Source organism: Calonectris borealis, chromosome 2, assembly GCF_964195595.1.
Source record: "Calonectris borealis chromosome 2, bCalBor7.hap1.2, whole genome shotgun sequence".
Lineage (NCBI taxonomy): Eukaryota > Metazoa > Chordata > Aves > Procellariiformes > Procellariidae > Calonectris > Calonectris borealis.
The window spans coordinates 119,367,276-119,393,295 of NC_134313.1; the positions used below are offsets into that span (position 1 = coordinate 119,367,276).

The window sequence follows — 26,020 nt, forward strand, 5'->3', positions numbered from 1 at the left end:
GCAGGAATCGTCTCATTTCAAAGGAATTTGAGAATTTTTTTGTTTTAATTGGCCAAGGAATCTGCAGAATAACTTATTCATACAGTTTTATAAACCCTTTTGATAAATCAGGCAGCTAAATCTGCAAAGCATGCCTATCTCCATATCACAGACAAACATATTTTCAACTCAATTGGGTGGGTAAAATAATATGAACTACATTTTTTAAAAAAAGAAAAAAGGGGAATGTTCGGTGGATGTAATGTTTCACCTTGCCTTTTCTAAAAAGGGTTTAGTGGCACTTTTGAAAACAAGAGTATTAACACCTGGAGACACAAGTTCCTTGTGTATTCACAAAAGAAATGAATAGATATGACACTGTCAGCAGCAAGCGGCAAGCTTTTCTGCACAGCTGCGCCAAGAAATCTTGGCCCAAAGAGAGCAGGAGAAAGAGAAAAGGGAGAGGGAGGATGGAGGTGGCTTCGGAAGAGACTGCTTGGTTTCTACATTGATTCCCGAGTCTTTCTGCCGAGTTGGGCAACAGGCTGACAGCAGTGCTTGGACACAGGCACTCGTCACTCCCAGTCCTTGCCTTGCTCGCGCTAGTGGCAGTGTTTCTGTGGGCTCAAGCAAGCCTGGAATCAGGCCTGTCATCAACAGATGTCAAAATGTTCAGCTAGAGTATGGTTTAATTCAGCTATATGGAAATAAACCTCCCTTTGCCCTTGCTCATCCCCAGCTTTCACTGCAGAGCACGTTAGTCAGTTGGAAGACTCCCACTATAGCTGGTCCAGCGTTATCTCTGCACAAGGATATTTTGGTTAACCCAGCTAGTGCAACAGCCTGAGAAGGCTGATCTGTCAAGCAAAAGCGTTGTACGCAGACTTGCACTGCAAAACCCATAGGATCGGTCCTGACCCCCTTATCTCCCCTCAAGGTATTTGCAACTGTGCAACTGTAAATGATGCAAAATTTACTTTCATTAGCAAAAAACCAAAGCATAGCACACATTTAAACGTAGGAAAGTCTCCTGAATATTTGTGCTTTGTCTGCTGTGGGTCTCTCCAGGGCGATGTCTGCTTTCAGAAATCACTGGCACAGAGCTGCCAGAGCATTTGCTGCCACAGGGCACACTTTTAATAGTTTGCAACCCCAGCAAAGCTGTGTTTACAATCTTCATGGCCAAAAGTATTTGCAAAGTCTGAACTCACGAGCACATTAAAGACCATAAACATACGGAACCTTCAACTCAGCATAAATACTGAAGATCAGTCTGGGTGTGTGGTCAAAGTAGATTTGAGAGTCAGCAGCACAACTTTTTCCTCACATGCATCATAAATATTGCTAGCTTTTTGCTTGCCTGGGACATAGTACATTCTGAGTGCATTACTTCTCCTTCCTGCATTTTATCATCTGTAAAATAAAGTTTTGAGGGGTGACTTCTTCATGAGACATTTTGAAATCCAGCAGTGCTGAGACACCATATATGATAAAGTCAATGGAAAAACAACTGATCTCCAGTATAATATATAATATGAAGAGACCTTTGAGTGCTGAATTTGCTAAGAGTTACGTACAGAGCTTTGCAAAATTTTCAGTTGGATGAAGAATCCTACTTTGATCCAAAAAAGATGTTGTTTTTTTACTTCTGTCAGCACCTGCAAGGGTAGGGCCGAATTCCCAGAGCCCAAAGTCTGCCAATACTGTCAGGCAGGTGAGGAAGAGGGCATAGTAAGAGTCATTTGCCAAAGCACAAGTCTTAACTACAGGTCTCTGCAAATCAAAGATTTGCCAGCAAACCAATACAAATGGGCATTCTGAAATTAACCTGGAAGGGTTTGCAAAGGCTTTGCAACGCTTGCTAAAAGGCAACTGCCAGCTCCCCAGGCTCAGCTGAGGTGGGAGAGATGTCTTCTATGGGAATAGCAGGTTTCTTAGTGGTTTCTCACAGAAAGACGAGTATCCTCCATTCTTAGCTCCTCTGATCCTATGAAATAATTTATGCATGTGGGCAGGGGTATATATGCATTCCTATACATGTAATCACTGAATTTAATGCAGCACCATCATCCAAGTCGACCTTAGGCCAAAATACTTGTTTCTTGCTTACGTGGTCTGGATGGGGTAACTGATTTCATATACTTCTTCTGGAGCTGCTTAAAGTCAAACCGCAAAGCAGCTGCCAGAAATGTCTCTCCACATAAAATTTACAGCATTTCTGAAGTGGTAGCTGATGTGCCTAGCCAATCTGCCGAAAATGTCTGTGTAGCTAAAATTTTTGAAAAGAGAAAATCACAGGATCTGCAAACACATCTGCAAAATGTTCTTTAGCAACTACTGCTCATTCTGAGTGCAAACCTTGAGAATAAACACTAACTTCCGTAATTGAAAAAGGACAAATGTAAGTCATACCTTTAGACTGCTCCTCACAACAAGGAACTCAATCTACACCTATAAACTTTCCTTACAGTACAGCCATTGTTCTATTTTAAACAATTAGCATAACTTCTTCAAACTAAAAAACAGATGAACACAATTTTCACATTTTAGCAAATACATCTGCTGCAAATAAATAATTTTCTAGTTATAAAAACTGACTACTTTATAGACCTTGTTCTCATATTCTGGAATGAGCTATTGCATCAATTAAAAGAAAAGCACTTTTTTCCCATCATAGGAGAAGCCATGGCAAATTGGTTCATAAATATTCACTGGTATTTTAGGCATGGCCATAAAAAGGAGCCATTTTACTGGCTGTCCTGGAAACAGTGCATTTAATGTCAGAGCATCCCTGAGAAAGGAGAGCTGAGGAGAGGCTCTTGTTGCTAGGAGCTTCCAAATAACAGGAAGGTTCTGAAGCGTCCACAGGTCACACTCGTAAACAGATCTACCACTGTGACAGGAGAAGAATAATATGATGGATGAGCTTGTGTCTGTCTAGAGCTTATAGTGATGTTACCAGGAACCTGCCTGGCGGGGGGGCTGAGCTGGTGGATGGGAGCAGTTGCACCAACACGCCTGGGACAGGGAGAGAGCAGCAGACGGCGTGAGCACAGTGGGTCCTCGCCCAGGAGAGTGGGTCTGGCTGCCGAGGCACAACTTTCCCTCTCCTCAGCTCATGCCTGAGCCTGGGCTCCACATCGCAGCTCTGACAGTCCTCGTGCTGCTCATGGTCCCGGCTGTTTTCTATGATTCAGGGGAAAGACTCCCAGATGAAGGAATTAATTATGCCTTAGGCGCAATTAACTACTTGTGACTTGCCTGTTATGCTATCCTGCAGGTCTCGGGTAGGAAGGCTTGTCTGCAACTGCTTTCTGGATTTGAGGAGGTTTTTTATTTTAAATCCACACAATTGATTACTTTGGTGGATATTCTGCACAGATAGAAAATAAACTTTATGAGGCCGTCCTCAAGTCCCCGCTGTCCTACTCGCTGCAGGGACTCCACAGCCCTGGATGGCTGTCTAGCTGCTCTTCCTGCTACACAGCAGAGCAGCAGAGGAAACGAGCTACAAAACAAAGCCACCCCAGCTGCATTAACTGCTTAAAAGAATGAAAATTAACAAATTGAAAACAAACTGCAAATGTTCTTAGAGCTAATTAGTAATAAAAAATAATAATAATAACTACTACTATAAAACACATCCCATAAAAGTGCTTGTCCTCTTTACAGATCAAGGCAAAGTTTCCATTAAAAAAAAAAAAAAAGTAAAAAATCAGGGCTGCTCAAATTCATTTGATAAAATAAGTTATGATGCATTAGAATTTGCACAAATAAAAGTACAGAATAGTATAAAGACTATAAAGCATGAAGATAACATATTGTTCTGGCAAGTGATAAAACTGCTCACAGTGACAGCAGTGATTTATTGAAGCAACTCAAATACACTTTGAAAGTATATTAGCTTCGTCTCTGCCCACAAAGGGCGCATTTTAGCAGGGTAGGCCACGCCAGTGATAAATTACATACCAGCAAGAAGTGAAGGCAATTGGCAACATCAGATGCCCGAAGGCCCTGAATTACTGTGATAATGTGGTTTTCATGATAATACCTCACATGCAACAGCATCTGAGCACCTAGAGAAACACATCAAAGCTGTATTTTTGTTGGCTTTTTGGAAGTTACAATGGTGAGAGTAGCTGGACATACAAAGCATTTACAAATTGGCTCTGAAACAAAGTTTGGCACAGAAGGTCACAGTTTAGATGCTACCTTTTAGGTGGAACCTGGAAAATAACTGCCTCTTGCTTCCAGATTGTAGGCACTGAAGCAAGTCACGGGCTGCAGACCTACAGGCTGTAAACCTAGCGTAGACCTTGCCTGCACCTGTCTGCTGCACAGCTTCAACAGGACTGGTAAAGTGACCCCAGTGCTGCCACGGTTTAGCTGTGCTAATATCCAGAATGGGATGGGGACTTGGCCATATGATGGTCATCACGGCCATGCTGACAGCTGCATCATCACTTCTGTGAAGGAAGCAATTTACTGGGCACGCTTGTTCACTGGTCACACCAGTTCAAACCTACAGTAAGAGCCAGGCTTTTCCCATGGCTCAGAGGAGCACTGGAAAAGGAGCATAGAAAAAGCATGATGCCAAAGTCTCCTCCCACAGCAAGGTTCTACTACTGTAAAAGCATTGAAAAATTGTTTCATTTTAAGACGTTTTGGGCTAAATTCTACCCTCTGACGTACTAGCGTAGACCAAGATTGACTTCACAGTCAACCTGGACTTCAGAGGGTGTCCTCTGAAGAGAACGTGTCCCTGGACAGTGCCGTGGAGAGCCACGCAGCAGACTCTTCTCCTCGTATTACCAGGAAAAGTTTAACAAATTGTATCTGCCACCAATTATTATAGTCCTCCCATTTTGACACACTAGGAAGCACATCTTCGTGTCTTTACAGCTCCTACATTAAGAGCAACAAGAGAAATTAACGACTTGGTCAAAGCAGTTACATCTTGCTGTGGATCAAAGGAAGTTTATCAGCAATTATGCTGTAATCAGCTCATATCCAAATGATAAAGCACATTTAACAAAGAGTGTGTTTCTGGTGGGCATTTTTAACTTCTGTTTAATCCAAAACACTCCCTTGGGAAGTGATAATGAATATCTATTTATTTCTATGATACCCATTACCGTATAACCTGAGGACCTCAGACATAAGTAAGCTAGCCTAAATGCTTTCCCTACAGATGGAGACTTGGAGAAGATGCAAAAGTGGCAAAACTTAGTAGTTATTCTCCTAATTTCTCTAAAGCATATGGGAAAGAAGAGCTCAGCACCTTTTTGAGCCTGCCCCTTTATATTTTTGTAGCTGTAATCTAATGAGTAGAAGAAAGAACATTTTTTCCTTGATTTGAAATTCTGGGTAGTACAGATACTTCAGCATAGTGCAGGCTATCGCTTCCATTTATTTACGGCTCTGCAGCACCATTCTTCTTTAGAAACATTTGCAGGAATTGAATTGATTGTATGTTAAGTGTTATTCTTAATAGTTTTTTTATTGCTAGCTAATGGAAATATGGATTCAACATTATTTTAAGCTCAATGCAGTGTAAAAGAATTAGTTTAGCATACTGTAATTATGATTTTTTTACAGCACTTAATAGAAGTACAAGGCAGAAATAGATTTCTTCAAGCAAGGGAGAAGAACAGGAACATTTTTGTTTCTTCAGTGACAACTTGAATACCAAAAGCTGTAACAAGGAAGTCACTCCTCCCGTTTCTTTTTCTTGTCTATACCCTTCAGATTTACATTTGCTACTTAAATAAAAGGAACGTGTTTGCAGCATCCCTCAAATTCTACATTACCAAAAGACCAGAAATATTCTGCTAAACTTTACCTCTGAGCAGGGGAGGGATTCTCCCCTCTCTACTGCAAATTGGGCGGGAGGCAGTACTAATCGCCACAACCCCTGACTTGGTTTCAACGACAGCAGAAATAAGAATACCCCATCACCTGCCTGCACTTGTCGTCCTGAAGCGATGAAATAACCCTCACAGCATTCCAGTAATCGGGGCAGTAGAAGTGACCAGAAAATGTTTATTTCTATTCCTCCCACACCCTCTAACCCAGAAAATATTCACTTTATCCCACTCCCTGGAAAATTTCACTCTTAAATAGGTTCCAAATCTCCCTCCTTCCCAAACACCCATTTCTATGTTGCAATCTTCGAAATGTCTCTTGGGACATTTCCCCTGGAAGGCTAACTTCTCCGTGTGGGCACAGATGTTACTTTGTCTGAAGAGCCCAATTTGCCGGAAAACTATTGGTCCGTCTCCTCTGACAGCTTCCCAGGTTCTCCGCGCTGCACAGGCTCTCTGGCCACAGCAGCCAGCCTAGCTGCTGCAGCAGCAGTTCGTTTTTCTTCCAAAGGGAAAACAAGGATGGTCTCCTGGGCCTCCGAGATCTCATTACAGAACAAAACCCAGCATCTTGTAACACAGTGAGTGTGGTGGACTTACGATTTCATGACCCTCTTTGCAAGAAAAAGACTAAACAGAGAGCACCATCGAAAGGAAAGGAGATAAGGTGGTCTCTGCTCTTGCCATCTGCTTCTTGCTGTCTCCCTTTCCCCATTTTCTCCATACTGCTCAGAAACTTGCTGAGGGACATAGTCCCCCTCCATCCCCCTTTCTTTTTACTAGGTGTTCAATAATACCTAGGCATGGCTCTACTCAAGGGCTCTAGCAACTATAGCAACACAAGCAACAAGTTAACATGAAAACTGGAAATGCTCCATGTATGTCAGATTCCTTAGGTCTCTGAGGAAAATAGTAGCAGGATTCCCAGGCCTAAGACAGTGGTTCTGGAAAGCTGCCATAAAAGGTAAATACCGTGTAAAAGCTGAGAGTATTTTACCACCTGCTTTTACAGCCTAGTAACTGTAAAGCGCCTTTTTGTAGTGTTGCCCTTCAAATGAAAGCAAAATCCCCCCCTATATTACATTCAATTTTTCAGTTTCTGTTATGTCAATATAACAATCTTTTATAACAAGAAGACAAAAGCTTCTCCATCTTCTTGGGATCAATATTATTGCTCAAGCAAGGACGACTGGTATTTCTTTGTTAAGGCTCTATTTTCATGTACTGCCAAAATACAAATACAATTCTAACCCAGTAGATAATAATCTGCTTTCCAGGCCAAAGGCTGAAGTGGCCAGGATGGAAAGCCTACATACCCTTTAGTCATGCAGCACCGTTCTCTCCCACACAAATAAGAAATCTGATGGTGCAGGATGACCTGTGCAGATGCACCTGTCCCAAATGTCAGCTCATGCCAGCAGAAGGTTAAGGTCTGAAGTAAAGAGAAGTCCCATATTCCCCAAGGCTTCTTTCATGCTAGCCCCACGCTTCCACAGTGTGATCACAGCAGTTTCGCTACCAAAGGACCCTTCAGCAGAGAGCTGCAGTTATTCCTAAAGCTAGGGATGCATGACCTATAAGAAAAAGCTTAAGAAATAAATCTGGAGCAAACCACACATAGACATCTGCACAGAGACAAGCAGGCCCCCAAAATGAAAGTCAAGCACTGAAAACTGTGAGAAATTTGTCATTGCTTGGCTACAGCTGCATTGCCTTAAGGGGTCACACATTCCAGGTTTTTAAAACTGGAACACAGGCATTTATGTCCATATGGCCTCAGAGAGCACCAGGGTGGCACGGTGGAAATCAGGAAAAGGCAATGCAAAAGTAGCCTCTGCAACCTTAATTCCAGTGACTTATGCATGTATGAGTGAGATGCAGTGTTTAATTACATAATAATCATATATACTGCAACAGAATTTGCCCTATAAATTGTGAAGCACCTTCCAGCAGAATTTCTAATCTTCATATTTCCAATGTTGTGAACCACAGGAGGACTTCAAAATGGTTTTGAGCTTGACAGCTTATAAAGACTTCACCTCAGCCCTTACACAGGTGTAGACGTTTATGAGCTGTGGGAAAAATCCCATGAGAAGTATGCTGGAGTAGACAAAGTGAATTTCAGAAAATCAGGCCTTGATGAAATCTGCACTGCTTTTGCTGGGACACCTCAAAACAGCATTCTTCTTGTCAAATGTTAACCTCCTGCCCTGAGGAGGGTTGGTGCTTGAAGCCACAAGTTTTCTTTCCTCCTTGTTTAATCATACGAGGAAGAATGTACCTGCCTATGCATGTTCTCCTCATACTCAAAAGTCACACGTGTGGGGCTTTTGTCAATCGTATAAAGGATGTTCATCTTTGGAAAGAAACAGATTGACACAAAGCACACTGAAAAATAAACAGGCAAAAAAGCTTTACACAAACTTATCTGATCTTGAGGTCATCCCAAAGCATGGGTATTGAAGATGTTAAGAAATCAACTGCTGGTCAATTGGGATCAGAGCAGAATCCACTGTCCCTTAGGATGCAGCAGTGCTCAGTTCAGCTCATACTTTTGCCTCAGATGAGGGGGAAAAAAAAAAATCCTTATAAGAGGAAAGCATTTTAAACACATAAGCAAGTCCTACTGAGCAAGATGAGGCTCATATCCCTGAAATGATTACCTGAACAGGAATGGATGTAAGTATGCACTTCAGTGGCCCACAGCTCCGCTGCAGGGGGAAAAAAGGACAAGTCAAAGGAGACAGCTGGTTTTCACATGAAAGCAGCCAAATTGGGGGAACTATTTAAGTAAGCCTTGCCTATTTCACCTTTCCTTCTATCATACAGTGACTGCTCTTAACCTCACAAGATTGTTTCCAAGAAAAATATAAATCTTAAGTACTTTTTAAACAAGATTGAGTTGCTGGGACTAGGAAGTCCCCAATGTTCATGCAACAAGGGGCAGCTCTCGGGGCCACCACAGTTTTTCTCAAGGACGCCAGTAGCCCACAGGCTGTGTTTCTAGTATGATATATACAGTGAGTTGTAGAAATTGCAGGTGTTTAGAGAAACAAGGTTTTAAAAAGGACAGATTCAGTATCTTCCTCTTAGTTCCGTCCTTCTTTAGACACTAGAAAGAAATAGATAACGTTTGGATAGCCACTTTTTGAGCAAAGGTAAAAATTCATCTGATATATTGAATCCTGAAAGAGTGCTTTTAGTACCCTCACTGTGCAGCAAGACAAAGGCAGTTTCTTAAGCAACGCATGGGCGTTCTTGGAAAACGAATATAAAATTATCCCTAGTAAAACCACTGGAAAGACATGACACATGACATTGACTTAAGGAACAGAACAACAATTTGGAACATTATGGCTTTTGCTCATTTACAGCACAACCCAACTATGAAATTATACACACGACCCCATCTAACTGTCGGACTTCTGCGTTTCACTCCAACAAGCTAGTTGTTAAGATTTTTGAAGAGAAGTCAACTCTTGCAGATTAAGCAGGTGGTTTTCTGAGGGCTGATTCCTGTAATGGACACTCAAACATTCCCCTCTTTTCCACATCCAGGAAGCCCTGCCTTCCTTGCAAATATCCATCTCTAACCAGTGAGCTCTATGGACCTTGCACTAAACAATGGGAGTCCTTTGACTTCCAGGTATTAAAAAATAAATCTCATTCCCAAATTAATGAACAAGAAGATAAATGAGATATTCTTGAATCTACTAAAGCAGAGTCTGAAATCAACCACCTGCACAGCAGATCTACCAACATCCACCCCTGTTCCATGGCCACCGTAGTGCGCACGGTGAAGTCCTACCTCTCAGCGTGACAGGTCTGTCACCAACACAATACATACAAAAATCAAGCTAGATCACACCTCTGATGATCAAAATGTACTGAGATTTTCAGACTACTACAATGTATTATTAAAACTGGGTTATCACTTGTTTCACCTCCAGATTAAACATCTCCAGACCTAAAGGTTTTGAAAACACTGTAACAATGCTGCTTTAAAATGGATATTCAACATAAGTTTTTGACATTCACTTTTTTGCTTAGTGAGCTCAGCATGATTAGAGCTATCACAGTAACTACCGATGTACCTGCATACCACAACATAATGAAAAGAAAATGAAAGAGAATGTGGTACCAGAGAAACGTTTTGGTTTACCAGCCCATTTTTTGTGTCATTGTTCTTCTTAACCCACCTCAGCTGCCTTCTTGGTACGCCATAGCCACTGCAAGTGTATTAAAAGTTTAACAAACCTACGAGAAATGAGAAATTTGGGATTTCTTTTCAAAGCCAATGTTGCGATCACTCAGCAAAGTGCCCTACTGGGATTGCTTCACGGCAATACAACCACTTTGCTCAGTGGAGATTCAGGCTGTTTCCCCTCTCATTTTCTCAGTTTCTACTTGATGGATGTGCTGAATCTGTTCATTTACAGGAGGAAACTCAAGAAAAGAGTTCTTGCTGATTAATTATAGCCTACTTGGAAACAGCATTTTACTAGTCAATTAGAAACAACTCTCTAAGGCAAATTGTATTTCCACATGCCCACACCTGTTTCTCCAATAAATCATATCACTCTATTACACAATGGGCCATATTATAGCACAAATGAGCTGCCTGATGCATTTCAAACACCACTGTAAACTCATATAACATATTAATCAGAACTGAGTAGAACGAGCAGACAGAAATTGAACTAACTGTGCCCTCCTCCAGGCTTCAAATTGGTCAGAAAACTGGTTTGAGGACTAAAAAGACTCAAACCTACCACACACTGCTCACCTGACTACAGCTCTTAATAAATATGAATAGCACTTCCACTTTCTTCTTTATAATGTAACAAGCAAATACATCAAAGGGGGGAAAAAGGTGGTGGGGGGGAAGTACAAGCTACACTTCCTTTTATTAACTTCTGTCAAACTGAAGCATACCATGTCAGCTTTTGTAGCCATTTGGTTAGTCTCAAATTTGCGTAGAAGAAATGAGGAGCGTGTGTGCAATTACACGACATTTATTTTTTACATTTTATAAAACTAAGAAGTCTCCTCAGTTTAGTTTGGGCAAAGCAATAAAAGCAGATGAGCCTTTATCACTGTGAAGTTTCCACCATGGAAGTATAAATATGGTTCACTGCAGACATATGGTATCTCCCTGAAATTAGTGGGACCAGTGTGCAGACTTGTCCTGGTTTCAGCAGGACTTTGGACAGGACTTTGGACAATGCCCTACAAACCCACTGCTATTGCCAGCTATGTTTCCTAGCAATAAGTTTCTTACTCCTTATATTGCAAGGCCATATTTCTGGGAGACAGAGATGAGCGATTCAAAGAAAAGCAGAATAATATTTGTATTATTTTACTTAGGAAAGTTTTCTTCCTTAACATGACCCTGACATAACAAACTCACGGCTTCCTATTTTTACAGAGCTAGCTAGGGGCTTGAATGGCTCCTGCTTATTGCTCCAGTGGGCCAGTATGTTGAAGCACACTTCTGGAGTAGAAAAATACAGCTCTTTCACTTCCTCCTGCATATTCTTTTTCACATCCTTATCAGAGCGTCCTCCACACAGCTCCATGGTATGAACTGATGACCCATATCATATATGCTTCATTGATCCTTTCACTGACCAGCTTACAAGTGGGCTGAAAGGCCCCAAGGTGAAGCAAGGTTAGCGACGCTGCTTTGGGATCTACAAGGCGTGCGTGGGAGCTGTAAGGAACAGCAGTGTGGCACCGAGGGGAAAGGCGACCCCTGAAACTGCATGGGCAGGAGAGAGAGGCTCAGGGTAAAGCAGCTCTGACTTGTTATCTTTAATCTCCTCAGCAGCTCACCACAACGGAGCAGAAACTTTATATGATGCGGTACCACTGAAAATTTCCTGGAAGGCAGCACTGATGATACGGTGCCCTGAGTGAAGGGCAGGAAGTTATTCGAAAGATGTTAATACACCCACGCACCTTGGACATCACCTTCTCCCTCCATAAAACGAGTCCTATCATCAGCTCTATGTGAGTTATAGCTGAGAGGGGCAAGAGCATTTGCCTATGCCAGCACTACAATACAAATAATTTGGTGATAGCTTGGGTATAAAAGGTGCTTTGTAAAACCTGGCTCCGCTCTTTTACACACAAATCACAGGCAAATTCATACTTTTCTGGAACAAAGAACATCAGGAAACCTAATTCAGATTTCTAATTCCTGCATTATATGATAATTCTATTTCATCAAATTACTTTTGCCTTGCGATGTAGCTGCATTTATAATTATTTATTGCCCAGCTCAAGGTTAAGTGAAGGAAGAGCCTTGCTGAGATCCTCTTTAAGCCCTTATTTTTCACAATGTGCTACAAAAGATTAATTGCTTTCTATTTGTCCAATAGGGACAGAATTAAAATTGCCATTTAATAGAAACTATTAACGCAGCAATCATTTTGAAGTAGCACATTGCTTCTTATAATTTAATACATTTTCCCTCTTTTGCTTATTCTATAAAGTGGTACTTGGCAACTTTAAAAATTTAATTTGTGGAGGATCCTTTGGACGACCTGTAAAAATCCAGTCTTTGCACTCCTGCAGACTCGGTACCTGATGAAAGGTAGCTCTCAACAGAGCAAACTGGAAATGCAGCATTGTTGAGCAGATGCTATTGAAGATGTTCTGTTTTACCAGCATGCTACTTGGAAGCCCCGAGGACATGCTGAAGCATATAATAAATTGTTTTGATAACACAGGCTGACAAAAAGAGCAAGGATACATATATATATATAGCCTAAATATTTGCTTGCTCAGAAATGGCAGGGTTGGTTTTTTTTCCCCCCTTCTTTTTTTCTTTAAGTAACGTCGCAGGGCTAAGGTCTTTTGGAGAGAAATTATTAGCAACATGCAAAAGACTGCTTTTATTTATAGGCAAAGTCCACTCACATCTCATTATGGTTGTGGGTTTTCATCGTATAAGCAAATATGAGGAACACCAAGACTGAAGATGATGAGAAATTAAAACAAATTAAAAACCATAAATTATTCCAAACAGTAATATTTAGGCGAGCACACATGAGGATCCTACACATATGATCCCAAAAGCTACTTAGCATTTTCAGCACTCAGTGGGAACTTTGGGTGGAACATTTTACAGGTAATGAATGAATGAACAGCTGCTGCAGTGAAAGCTTTTCCTTTCTTTTTCTTATTTACCTAAGCTGTCTAAGGAACTTGGAGACAGACAATAGTCCTGAATTGGATGGCCATTAAGGTGCCTACATTAATATTCCTTTAGCCCTGGATGCAAGCTCTTTGCTGCATCTCAGGGGTCAAAAAGAAAATCTCTTCACATTTATATACACAGCTCTCAGCACAGAGGGCTCTCAAGGCTAGCTGTAGCTCCTTGGCATGACTATAGTACAATACGCGCTACCGCACAGATTGTCCTGTCTTCCTTTCCTTGTTCTTAAGCGCTTGTATGACAGTAGTCAAAAGACTGTATTTGTTGCTAAGACATTAGGATCCTGAGCATTGCATTGAAAATAAAAATTAAATTAAATTAAATACATAAAAATATAGCAGGCAAATCTGTGGTAAAGTACTTCTAATCTGATCTCCTTCCAGATATACTGGGGCAAAAGCTTATCTAACTTCCCATTATTCAGGTATGGTTGGCTTAGGGATTCAACCTTTTACATCATGGAAATCTCTAGGTTAAAAAAAGCATTTTGTAAAAATGAATTTTAGTTCGACATATTAAGCAGTGTGCTTATTTGTCTCTCCATCCTGAAAATAACATTCCTGATGAGGACATAGTCACATCTCGCCACCAGCACATAAACAGAAGCAGAAACAGAAGCTCTGAATAGTATTAACCAACCTCTATTTGTTAGTTCTGGAGTGAATTAATGTAAAATGACTCGCATTTACAGCTAGGTCTTTAGACTGGCAGCAAAGGTTGAGTAAAGAATCACCTCTTTCCCTTCTCAATCTACATCCTATCAGCCATGAGGGAACCCTCACCAGAGTCTGCAGCAAGAAAACCTGCATTTATCCTTATCGTTCATAATGATAAATGTCAGCGATACCCACTGGAAGTGAAACCTCAGCAGGGACTATGTATCACTAGTAATAACAGAAATAATCAAGCTGTTGTTAGAACCAGACACTCGGACAGCAAATCCAATTTTTTTTTATTTTCTGTCCAATACCAATGACAGCTACCAGCCATCACGCATTACAATTAGCTCATGCTGCAGGAATGCTATCTGCTCTGGTGCATAATGAGCGAGCTGCAACAGAGAGCAAGACCTGGGGAAGAGGTGAAGAACTATTTGGAGAAGTATCACATATCCTTGCCTGTTGCTGAGGAAACCAGCTCCTTTCTTTGGGAAGACTCAAGGGCCGCCTCCTTCACACACCCACATTATCAGCCCTATTTCACTTGCAATTAAACAAAAGAGAAATTAAGACAATTGCTCACTCGCTACATAAATGCATACATTCTATATATCTAACGTTGGTGAGTAAAAATGAAAACGTCCTTGCAACTGCAGAGGGATGCTGTTCTTGTGGACGGTTTAGGCAAACAGTAACTGACTGTAACAAAGGTTGAACAAAATTCAGGTGGAGGCACTGGGACCTTTTTACGTATCAGGGCTGGTCAGCAGAACACCGCTTCAGTTACTGGGACGTCGTTCTTAAGTTCCTCTGCCCTAACACTGAACACATGCTGTGGCCCTTCTTCCAGGCAGCTCATACTCACACGCATTTCTTCTGCCACGTCCCAATCTAAATAAGTGTCCTGTTCTATTAAGTTTTACAACTGCAAAGTGTGCTTCGATTCTTAAATCCTCAGTCAATAGCAACTGTAAGGCAAAAGCTCCCCTGCCTCTGCAGTACAGATCTCTGGTGTACACTTGGAGTATTTCTTCAATTATTAGCTTAGACCCAAAAGCCCTCCTGCACTTCTCCATCCTGTTGCATGCCGTCATCCGCAGGAAAGTTATAGAAAACTGAGCCCCAAAGCCTATAGACCTACTGTGAGCAGCACGCCTGAAGCAGAGCTGGAGATGGCCTCTGCCCCTCCATAGAGACCTTCTAGCATTTCTGTCACTGGTGGGGCTCCACTAGTTCTAGCAATAGCAGGATGGTATCAGAAAAGAAAAAATAAAAAAAAAAAAAAAAAAGAAAAGATGAAATCTGTCTTTGCTTTCAAGGACTACAACATAAACCTCTCAATTATTCAGTGCTGGAAAATTCCATTGCAAGAAGTGGGAGCGCTGTGCATTGATCCAACACAGAATTAGCAATAGCGATGATGTATGACTCTTTTTGGCAAAGACAAGACAGAAACACAAAGATTCTTTGTAGACATTGTTGAATACCTTAGAACGTTCCCTACATCTATGTGTGGCCTCTGCAATTTTTACAGAGGCTATTTTGAAGTCCTATCCACTACACAATGCTGTTAGAAATCTTTTCTCTCTCTGCTTGCTCCTGTACGTTAACTGACATGCGATTAACACATACCAATTCTCTTAAAAAAAAAAAAATATTAAAAAAACCTGCATTTTAGTGTGAAACCCTAGGAACACTGTCAGACATAGCTTAGATTTTAATTAGTGCTAGAGAAGTTGAACAAAACTTGAGAAGCCTTGAAAGAAAAGCACAAATAAATGCCTGTCTTAAGACTCGTACAGTTGTCGAGCCTACTGGTGTTCTCTTCCCTTAATATTTGCTCTCTCTTAGTGTGAATGCTGAATAATTAAACAAGCCATTTGAGGAAGAACAAAGCTGTTTGACGAAAGTGATTTTGCCTTTTAATTTTCAGAATCAAGTACGCTGCAGGGAGTGTGATAGTATTAATTCTGCTATTAATTCAAATTACAGATATTCTGTAAAGCTGAATGCTGGTTCAGTACTGGTGCAGCACTATTGCTTAATGTCAGAAGAACAACAGGATTTAGTGCTTCCAAGACTAGAAGTTTAACAACTTTTAAGCCCCAGTCCTGGCTCTCCCAGCAAGCCTCTGAAAAGTCTTGAATGCAATATTCAGTCACAGAATTCTCCTCCAGCAGTAGGAGAATGAAATCCAGTGGGCAAAAATCTAGGTAGGAAACGCCCTATGGGTGGTTAATAGGAAACACTGAGGAGATGGATGGGTCTTGGAGCTAATCTTAATCACACACCATATACAATAGCAAAATACTATAAAAGCAAGACCTTAAACTTGCAAAAAAAGAACATAAAATATATAATCAGAAGTAAGCGAGTTTCTTGCTTTATGCCCTTCTTTTTCATGCACTTAATTCTCTGTTCCTTCACACCTTTAAAGAAAGCACTGTAAGAAAGATGGGGAATGTCCCTGAACAGCAGAGATCCTGGTGAGTGTCTCCCCTGCAGTGCACAACATGGCTAAAACTCTCTCAGGCCGGGTTTCTCATACCATGGGAATGCCTAAAGTTGGAACCAGATCATAAAATCAAATTAAAAAAAAAAAAAACAAACCAAACAAGGGCTCCTTCTCCTCCAGATGTCACTTAGGAGAAAGGAGGAAGGAAAAAAAAAAAGAAAAAAAAAAAACAAAAACAAGAAGCCTGAAGAGAGCAGTCCCCTAGGTTTGCTACAGGCACTTCTATGGAACACCCGTCAGAAGAATCTCTAAGGCAGCTGGCAGGAGGAGCGCTTAGCTCTGTCTTGCAGATGCTCTTGGTCCGAGACACTCAGTATTGTCAAAATGGAAGCGCTTGTAGGTAAAGCTTTCAGTTTCTGGATAACTTAAACGTAAAATACTTGGACAGAAACTAATAATATCGGTGTGGATCACTTCAAGATCACAATTTTGAACTTAGTCCTCCTACTGCAATTGCTGCAAACTCCTTCTTGATCTGGTCCTACCATTTCAGTAAAACACTTTTAAATTTCAAACATTCAACATTAATGAATGCAGCACTACACTTAAGAATCTAAAACAGTAGGGCTCTGTCCCTCCCATTCCTGTCAAGCCCCTGTAAAAATGAGACACACACCCCCTGCAATGCTTTTCAGGAGAAGCAGTATCTGCTGTAAAAAAATATAGCATTAAACACAGATGGACACCTTCAGTACAAATCTGTTTCAATAGTGCAGTAAGCAATTACTGTTAGAGAAACAGTTTCTTCAGATAATTGGATACTTAAAAATTGAGGTTGTTTATGTTTATATAAGCACAGAAATTATAGATGGAATTATGCAAACAAATCTCTGATGGACCATGAGCTCCTGTCAGGTTGCTAATGAAGGTAGAAAGCTGCAATCTTTCTTTATAAGGTTCTCTAATGACCATGATAACAAACCAATTTTTTTTTAGTGCTGCACTTTTCATTTCCCCCCTTTTTTTTTCCTCTCAGTATCAGTTTATAGTGACAAATGCTTTCAGAAGACAAAGAGGATGAAAGAGACTTGAAGATAACACTCTTCAATTAGGCTGACATCTAAATGATTAAATTAAGCAAAAATTCAGTATTTCATTGTCAATTTGACTCTGATTTCTTTATGGAGTCTGTTAAAGTACATTTTGTCTTCGCTTAAAATTTGTTTCAGAGATGCATTAAAGAGACAATTACCTCTTTTTCCTTACCGGAAGCTGTAAAGGCTAATAATATAGTACTCCATCAGAAATATTACCTTTCCTTCAAGACAAACATTTGCTGTTTACAGAAGATCCATGGATACTTATTAAGAAAGGACTCTACATCCAGGCAGTGTTCAGATATATATTTTCCACACATAATGACTTCGTTTTGCCCATGGTGCCACTGTACACAAACAACTATTCTGCTTTCAGGAAAAAGCAGAGATTTCCTATGCAATCTGAGCCTTCCCATGCTATCTGGGCACTGAAACAAGTTATAATGGCAACATTTCTTGATTCTCAAATGCATGAGAAATCCTAAAACCATTACATTAATTGCAGGAATTAAAGACCATCCAATTATGCCAAATACCAACTTTCTCTGGAAAAATTATAGTGTAAACTTTTGACTGGAAGATTTTTCAACCAAATACTATAGGTCTTATCTTTAATCTCCTCAAAAGATGATCTTCATTACGGATACAAAACACATGCCAGAGATTTTTACAACTGTGTGATCAATCAAGCTAACTGCCTTTTAGAACTATGGCCCAAACAAGAATCTAAATATTATTTTATCCATAAAATTTCTGTTGTGCTATGAAATTATTGGGAACACATGAGGCAGACATACAGCAATGAATCAAAGTAGGAAAAAATCATGTAATTTGTTGCGGCTTGTTCATTTGTGAACGGCAATAAGAACAGCTGAATATCCCCAAAGTAATACTCATGTACTTATCCAGCTCATGTTTATGAAGCACTTTAAAGACGAAAAATCCTCGAAGTGCACAGCACTTGCTATAATGAAAGAAAATACAGAGACACAGATACAAAATAACACATTGCTGATTTCTTCTATCATGATAGAATACAAATCATTACTGATTTATCATCGAAATATCTCTATTTTTCCGTTCAAACACAATAACTAGTATTGGAAGCTTTCAAAACTACCAATATAGAGATAATCACTGAAGAATGAAATACTGATGATGCTAAACATGCAATTAATACAGTACTGCTAGATGGGAATACAGAAATAATATTTTCTTCTGTGTGGTTACAGAACAGTATCTTAAGTATCATCTGTTACAAAGTGCAGAAATGTGTAATAGCAACATACCCAAATAGTTTGAAAAATGAGCATACTGTTTTTAAGAACAGCTGCCCAAACATGTCCTAAGAATCCACCTACAATGTCCTACGCGTGCCATGGTGTGACAGACACTGGCTTGACCCGGGCCCCACTCGATGGCAACACTTTGAAAAACTTTGCATTGCGCAGGACTGGATGCAAGAATGTTGCAGAAGCAGCGTAATGAAGAAGAGCAACGATGGTATATATCTGAGTGAAATAAAAGTATTTCTGTTTACAGACCACACTCCACGCCATCAGATACTACATTTTGGCTTGAACAGAAATGAACGTAATTCAAACGGTAGAGGTTTTTTATAAAATCTTCATGGACAACTCTGTACCAGGCTTCTGCCAGAAATGGGTCACTTATGTTCTCATACAAGCCAGCACTCAAAAAACCAAAATAAAAAAGATACATAAACACACAAGAAAAGTTCTCATCCTTCTCTCCAAATGATTTATTGCTGCCAGAGCTCTAATCTAATTTTAGGTGAGCTCATCTTCTTTTTCTGCCCTGGAGCCATATTAACTTAATACGGCTCTCCTTCCAGAGCCACGAGAGAGTATACACTCCCTTAGCCACCACAGATGCTGTGCTGACATTTTACTTTAGCTGTTCGCTGTAAAAGTCATCGATATTGCTCCACTCCTGAAGAGACCTTTTCCAAGAAAAATGAAAACAAATTGCTGGCATTAGATCAAACTTTGACCTCTGCAGCCCAAAGTGGGGAAAGTAAGATCTGAACTCCCTGCTGCTGCTTTGAAAGCTTCCAAAAGCTCCTCTAAGCAGGCAAACTTTTTTTATTTTACTAAAACATTTTCTGAGCTGCCAGGCTGAGGCTGCCTCCCTGTTCACGCTGCCGTACGAGCCGGCTGGCAGGTACAGACAGAGAGCCTGGGGTCCCACGGGCCTGCCTGCGCTGCAGCCGTCCTCTCCCCGAAGCAGCAGCATCTTTTCATCTGCCTCCTTGCCATCTGTTCCCCCCTTCCCATCCTCAATATTCCTGACCTGCGTTCTGTTTCGCCAGCGCTATTCTCCTTCACGTCTTCATTTTCCTGCCCCTAGTTACCCCCGGCTCCTGCACAACCTGCTCACGTGCTGATCTGAACGAAGCTAAGTCTGCAGGGGAAGGGAAAGTGCAGTCTGAAACACTCGCTTGTTGATTGCTGTTTTCCAGTCATGTACAAGTTTCTAGGAAGACTTTAAAGTGGTTTTGTGTTTTGGTTTTTTAAAACTGGTTTCTGAAGGGAAAATGAGTGTGATTACTCTGCCAGTTTTCCCTCAAATAAGCCTCAGGGTAACTTTTTGAGCTTGTCATCTAATTTTTATCACATTTGACATAGAGATGGAAGGTGCGAAGACATGACATTTCTAAAGTTTCATAAAAATCAGTGGCTTGAAAGAGGAGGGGCGCGTCCCAGCTCACCTGTCTACTGTCTAAAGGCTGCAGTACAAGCCAGCAGTTATTTACTCTGTTTAGGTGCCACCGATCTGCTGCAGTGCCATAACACTGTCTCCTGCCCAGCGAGCAGCTACTGGGCATCAAAGAGGAGCCAAAAAAGATGAGGATTTTGCAGGTGGGCTGAGGCCACAGGGCACATGAGGAGCAAAACGTATGTGTGTGGGCAGGCTGACGGGAAGAAAAGCAGATGCAGCGACACTGGGCATGAAACCACCTGAAGCCACCACTGAATCATTTGTTTTTTTGGTGTCTCAGTGATTACAGTGAACCTCCCGCAATAAATCTGTAGCATAAATAATAAACTTTCCTATACTTTAATTTCTCTTTTATTTTAGTACAAATTATGTGACATTTTGGAAAGCTGGTTATTTTCCAAATGCAGAGGGATGCAGTGGAACATAAATTCGAAAGATCCTTACACCATCTCCAAGAAAAGACCGTTAGGAAACTACAAGCTGCTTCCTGGCATGCCTATCACACACTCAGACGACGACTATGGGAAAGGATGTATCTGAGCCCAAAGGGATGAACCAGTTTGAGGAATCTGTTCTCAGCCAAGTCTCAAGATCTGAGAATAGCTAAATGCTTAAAATCATCGCCACAGCAGGGAGTCTAAACTGTAGTCACAATGTTTTCATTTTTAAACAAGAGATAAGAATAACGTTTCCAACTGAGCAGGCAGCTGAAAGAGTGAATTGCAGGAAAAGATTGACAAGCTAGAGATTTTACAAACTCCTTGACTCAAGTTTTCCAAACATGTAAGGAAAACAATGCAGTAAACACAGAAACAAAATTGGCATTTGCATCTCTGCGCTGTCTGTACTCAAACATAACAGCTCCTGTCCTACAATATATCTCTAAAACTAGGATTTCGTCAAGATCAAACAGCTGGATCTTCTCCAGAACACCACTCAAGTGCTTCAAACCATCTCTTGTGCACTTCATTTACCATAATCTCCACTATGTTATGGATGTAGCATTAAACTGATAAATACGGTTTTATAACAACACAGTACACCCAGATAATGTCATCTAAGTTGATTTGCACTTAGGTTCAAAGACCTACTATATAGAGATAATAAATATGGTACCAGACGGTCAGGCAGGAGAAGTCAGAAGAGGCAGATGACCTTTTTGCAATATCTCACCCCTTTGTCTCTCAGGAATGTATAAATAAAAAGTTATGAAAGCAGACGCAGTCAGCCACCGCAACACTGACCAAAACAATGCTCATTTTATTAGAACATAGAACAGCTTAAAAAAAAAAAGTAAACAATTGTTTAGTTATAGCTGTGTTTTCTGTGTCTTTGTTTCCCTGAGTGCTTGAGACAGCGTGAACAAAATTGCCAGCACTCACATTACAGAGACAGGTTGATGGGCTGGATGACCCCATAAGTTTTGTTCATGCCTCATGTCTGGGCTCTTGACTTGCATCTTAAAAGACTTTTGTATCAATGCCTCTGCAGGGAACCTGCTTTGCCATTCAGAAGGGTTTCTGCCAAACCCAGACAGAAAGATGAATGCTTTGTCCTACCTGGCATGTCTGTAATTGTAAGCCCTACCAGGAAACAACACCCCCCACACACTTGGAGTTACTGCTTGAGACACCCTACGAAGGGAGGTGTGCACTAAAGAAACAGACAATCAACAACTTAAAAAAAAAAAAAAATCTCCAAAACCAGAACTGTTTATTCCCTTGAAATGCAAGGACCCTTTCATGAGTACAACCCCTGCCCTCCCCCAACACACACCAGCCCAACTCTGCCTATGTCCCTCTTACTCTGGTGTCATCAGGAGTGACATGACACAGCAGGAAAAGAGACCGGTTCACTGTGAGACCTGCTACTCACTCTCTTACAGTGTAACGGCCCCCCTTCCAGCCGCACGTCGCTGCAGGGATCTGCTCCCGACGGGCACCAGCCACATGGACCACCTCGCCGCTCCTCAGGCTCAGGGAGAGCAGAAGGTGGTGGAGCATGACCGGCCCCTTCTGCATCACTGCAAACCTGTCCACCACGTAGAGTCTTACAAACGTTTGGGGAGTTTGCACGATGAAGGACAAACTGCAACGGTTGGCTTGAACATGCAATGTGACTGCTCACACCAGTTCACACAGCGCTCTCTGTGCCCCGTCACATGGAGCACGGACACTGAGGACACAGCACTGTGTGCAGGACAGCAGTGGTGGAGAACATAACCTCTGCTATTCCATTGCTCGGTATCTCCAAGCAAAGGGTTTCTCAATTTGTAATTTTCACTGTATTTTCAAACAGAACAGTGACCAGCTTTCTCCTCCGTTGTTCAAATTCAAAATTAAAACGCAACCAACAGGTTTCACCAGCAAAGGCACTGCGAGCAGCTGAAGAAATGAGTAACAGATGTAAATACCTGCTTGCTGTGCAGTCTGTGGGATCTGTTGACTCCGCTGTGCATTGTACTGAACTGAGGCAATGGGTCTGTACTGCTGAGTTGTTGAGGTAGGGTACTGACCAGATGGGTAATAATACACTGGCATCTGCAGAGAAAGAGAGGACAGCAGCTAAATGCATACTCTAAAACTCAAAGATTCATAAAATAAAACAAAACTGGAAGGGGAGCAAGAGTTTAAGTCAAGCATATTAGCCGTAAGAGTAATCAAAAGGAGAGGTTTGCATTGCATCTCTTCAAGAACTGCTGCCTGCTTTCAGCTGTGCTAGGAAAAGGGCTATCAGTGCCCAAATTTCTTCTCAGATAATTTAAGAAACGGAAGAAAAAGAATTTTAATTGAAAGAGACAAAAACGTACAGGATACATAAAAAGCTACATGCATATACCAAAGAAATCACAGTAAAATATCAAATGCTGCAGAAAAATGGATGCAAACAACACCTTCCATATCAACATAATACATATAAACAGCATGTTGAACCATTAAGTGAACTCTGGAGAAAATGATCAATTCGAACAACGAATGGCCTGGAGTAAAAATATATAGAAGTGAGATAGAGGGAAAGATGGAGTGTGTGTGCCCTTAAAACTTGTAAGAAACTACTATTAAATTCACACTTTTGTTTAACAGCTACATCCTTCCTTACATGAATGTTTCCTTGTAAAGCCTCTCTCGCACTTGGTGTGAACCCAATTACAGCTCAAAAAACAATCACAGTTGTCTTCTTGCAGGAGCTGAGGGTAGGCATTGAGTCAGCAAGTTCTGCCAGGTGGGCTTCTTTTTTCTATTATTATTGTCATTATAGAGCAACGTGTACTACATCACCTTATCACGTAGGTGGACATGGAAGTTTAAGGGTGACTGGAGCTAAGGATTTTTCCTATACATCCTATACCACCACTACTGAGACACTTAAGCTAAAGAGTTTTCAACTGACCGTTGGCAAGTTCGAAGCACTCAATTTTTCCCTTTCAGCTGCAGTGGATTCTGTGGGTACGTGACAGAGTTCAGCAACATATGGCATCATCAAATTGCAGAGGGCACAGGCTTGGGAGAACTTTGCTCCTCTCATGACTTCTGCCACATCTATCAGCATTTCTTTATAAATAATATGATTTTTTTTTTCCTCTGTGTGTAGCATTTATCCTACTCAGACATATGCACAGAGTCATACCAAATGCCTTTCCCCCTCCCCCCCACAAAAATAAGAACTATTTTTGCCACTTTTATTTGCATGGAGGAAGTGTTCCTGGAACAGCTCATTCGACTTGATCATTCCATAAAGTAAAGTATTAGCAGAGTAAAGGTAACTGCATCCTTTTGTATACTGGTAGGACATCATAAGAGAGATCAGAAATTTTCCTAGAGACGACGTCAGATGAGAAAGAACAGGCATAGATACTAAAGACTAGGCAAGAAGAGTGTATGGATGGCTAATGTGGCAAGTAGAAGACTACTGAATGGGTAACTGTGGTGGGAAAAGTATCAGGATCAACATAACTGGACTCGGCAATGTTGGTGAAGTGAAACCCCCAGACCAACTAACAGTTAATATCACCTGTCAATCAAGAGATTGAATACCCATTCATTCTTCAAGGTTTATTCATTTTCTCTTCAATCAATGTAAATCACATAGCTTTTTTTCTTCCCTTCTCCCCACACACCCGCCCCCGGATAATATCAGCCAGATTCAAACAAATACCAGAAAGGCAAGAACGTTTTGATTGGAAAATGTTGTAAGCTATACTCCCTCCAGACAATACCAAGTGACACCTAATGGCTACAGCCTGCGTTCGAGACATTTGTTTTGCTAGAGGCTAAAGTAATAAAAGCAAAATGCCTTTGTAAAATGGACAAAACCACGATGAATTTGTTTCTCTGCAAAGAAAAGCCACAAGGTATAGGAAAGTTGATCCAGACATTTCAGGTGCAAAAACCACTCTTTAAACATCATATCAGTGTAACAAAGGGATCGGGCAAGTTAGTGTGATAAACTCATCTCGTGGAAACCTCTACAATAGAGGACCTGAAAGAAGCGAGAAGACTCAGCCTACCTAAAGTCAATGCAAGGAGTTGATCCTGCCTTAGAGCAGGGGAACAGAGTAGACGTCCTCTTGAATATTCTTTATTTTCTATTACCGTATTCTACAAATTAAAGAATATTAAACCCTTGTGGAAATACTCTCACTTCTCCTGGCTGCAGCTTAATATCACTTAAAGGATTTAAACTCATTTGATTTACCCTCAACTTCCTCATTTTCCTTGCGCAGACAAGCCCCTAGATATTTGAAAATACACGAGCATATGAAAACAATGTGAATTATCTCTTTTGGAAAGATTCTGTAGGTTTTAACTTTAAAACATAGCCTAAAGAGTATAGGTCTTGAAGTGAGGTTTATAGCTGAACGTGCTTAGCACATATATATACGTACACTGAAGCATTCAGTGTAATTTGGAAACAGGTAGTTATTTTTACCACACAGATAACACCTCAGAGTTAGTAATACTTTCCCTTTCTCTCTATTTTCTCAATTCATTGGAATACATTTGTTATATACCCCATTTAGAAGCTTATCAGAATGCAATCTATCAGCCTGAAAAATGTTAGTAGTAGGAGCATTGGGTAAAAAAAAATCATTTCATTTAGAAAGATGAATGGATGAATTTGCTAGTAATCATGCACACATGACTTGCAAAGAAGAGGTTTGGGTTTGGGTGTTTTGGGTTTTTTTTTTGTTGTTTTTTTTTTTTTAAGAGATCAGACATGAAAGAAGGGCTTGGTGTAAAATATAGACATGGATAAAATAGGTCTTTTGTGGTTGAGGGGTTTGGAAGGATCCATTTTCATTTATCTTGAGTACATCTCTGTATCAGTAGTTGAAACATGTTAATTGTCCTTTCTGATATTACTTTAGTGAACAGTGGAATTAGAGGGATCAGAGATAACAAGTATCACTTACATCGTCTACTCTGACCCTCTTGAATTTTTTAGTTTTTCATTACATCAGTTACTAACACCTCTACTTATGTGCTCTTCAACAAAAAACATTAAATTTCTGTAGCAGCCTACTGACGTGCCAAATTATACTCTAATTGCTTTCCCATGTGAATGCACAATCTAACCTTGGACCTTTTGCTTGTGTAACATTTTTCATTTACAGAACCAGGAATTTTCCACTACACTAACAAGCATGCCAACACAGCTATATGGTTATCCTAAAAAAAATTAAATACAAAATTAAAAAATATGCCCTTCTAAGACCATAACCTAAATAAATGCTGCCTTCTTTAGTCTAAAAGCATAGTTTCTTCATCTTAATCCTCGACAGTGTGAAAAGTCCACGTCCTCTAATAATTACCATGGAAATAGTTGACAGATGATCCTTACCCCCTTGGATATTCTTATTTAGAAGGTGAATACCCTCCTTGTTTGTAGGGTGACCATTCCAACACATCTCTATTTTTTCTCTCATATACAACATTTTTTTTATTTAACTGAAACTGTAATAGGACTAGACACATCACTTCAGAGACACTTATGAAATGGCA

General features: G+C 40.7%; 1 protein-coding gene across 1 annotated transcript in view; it reads right to left on the reverse strand.

The window, feature by feature from the left end:
- The window catches only part of ARPP21 (cAMP regulated phosphoprotein 21), a 123,018-nt gene that overhangs the window by 16,616 nt on the left and 80,382 nt on the right, over window positions 1-26,020 (reverse strand). The window contains exon 21 of the mRNA XM_075143116.1: window positions 22,432-22,558. Within this exon, the coding sequence (XP_074999217.1) occupies window positions 22,432-22,558 (127 nt within the window). The remainder of the gene's footprint in view (window positions 1-22,431; window positions 22,559-26,020) is intronic.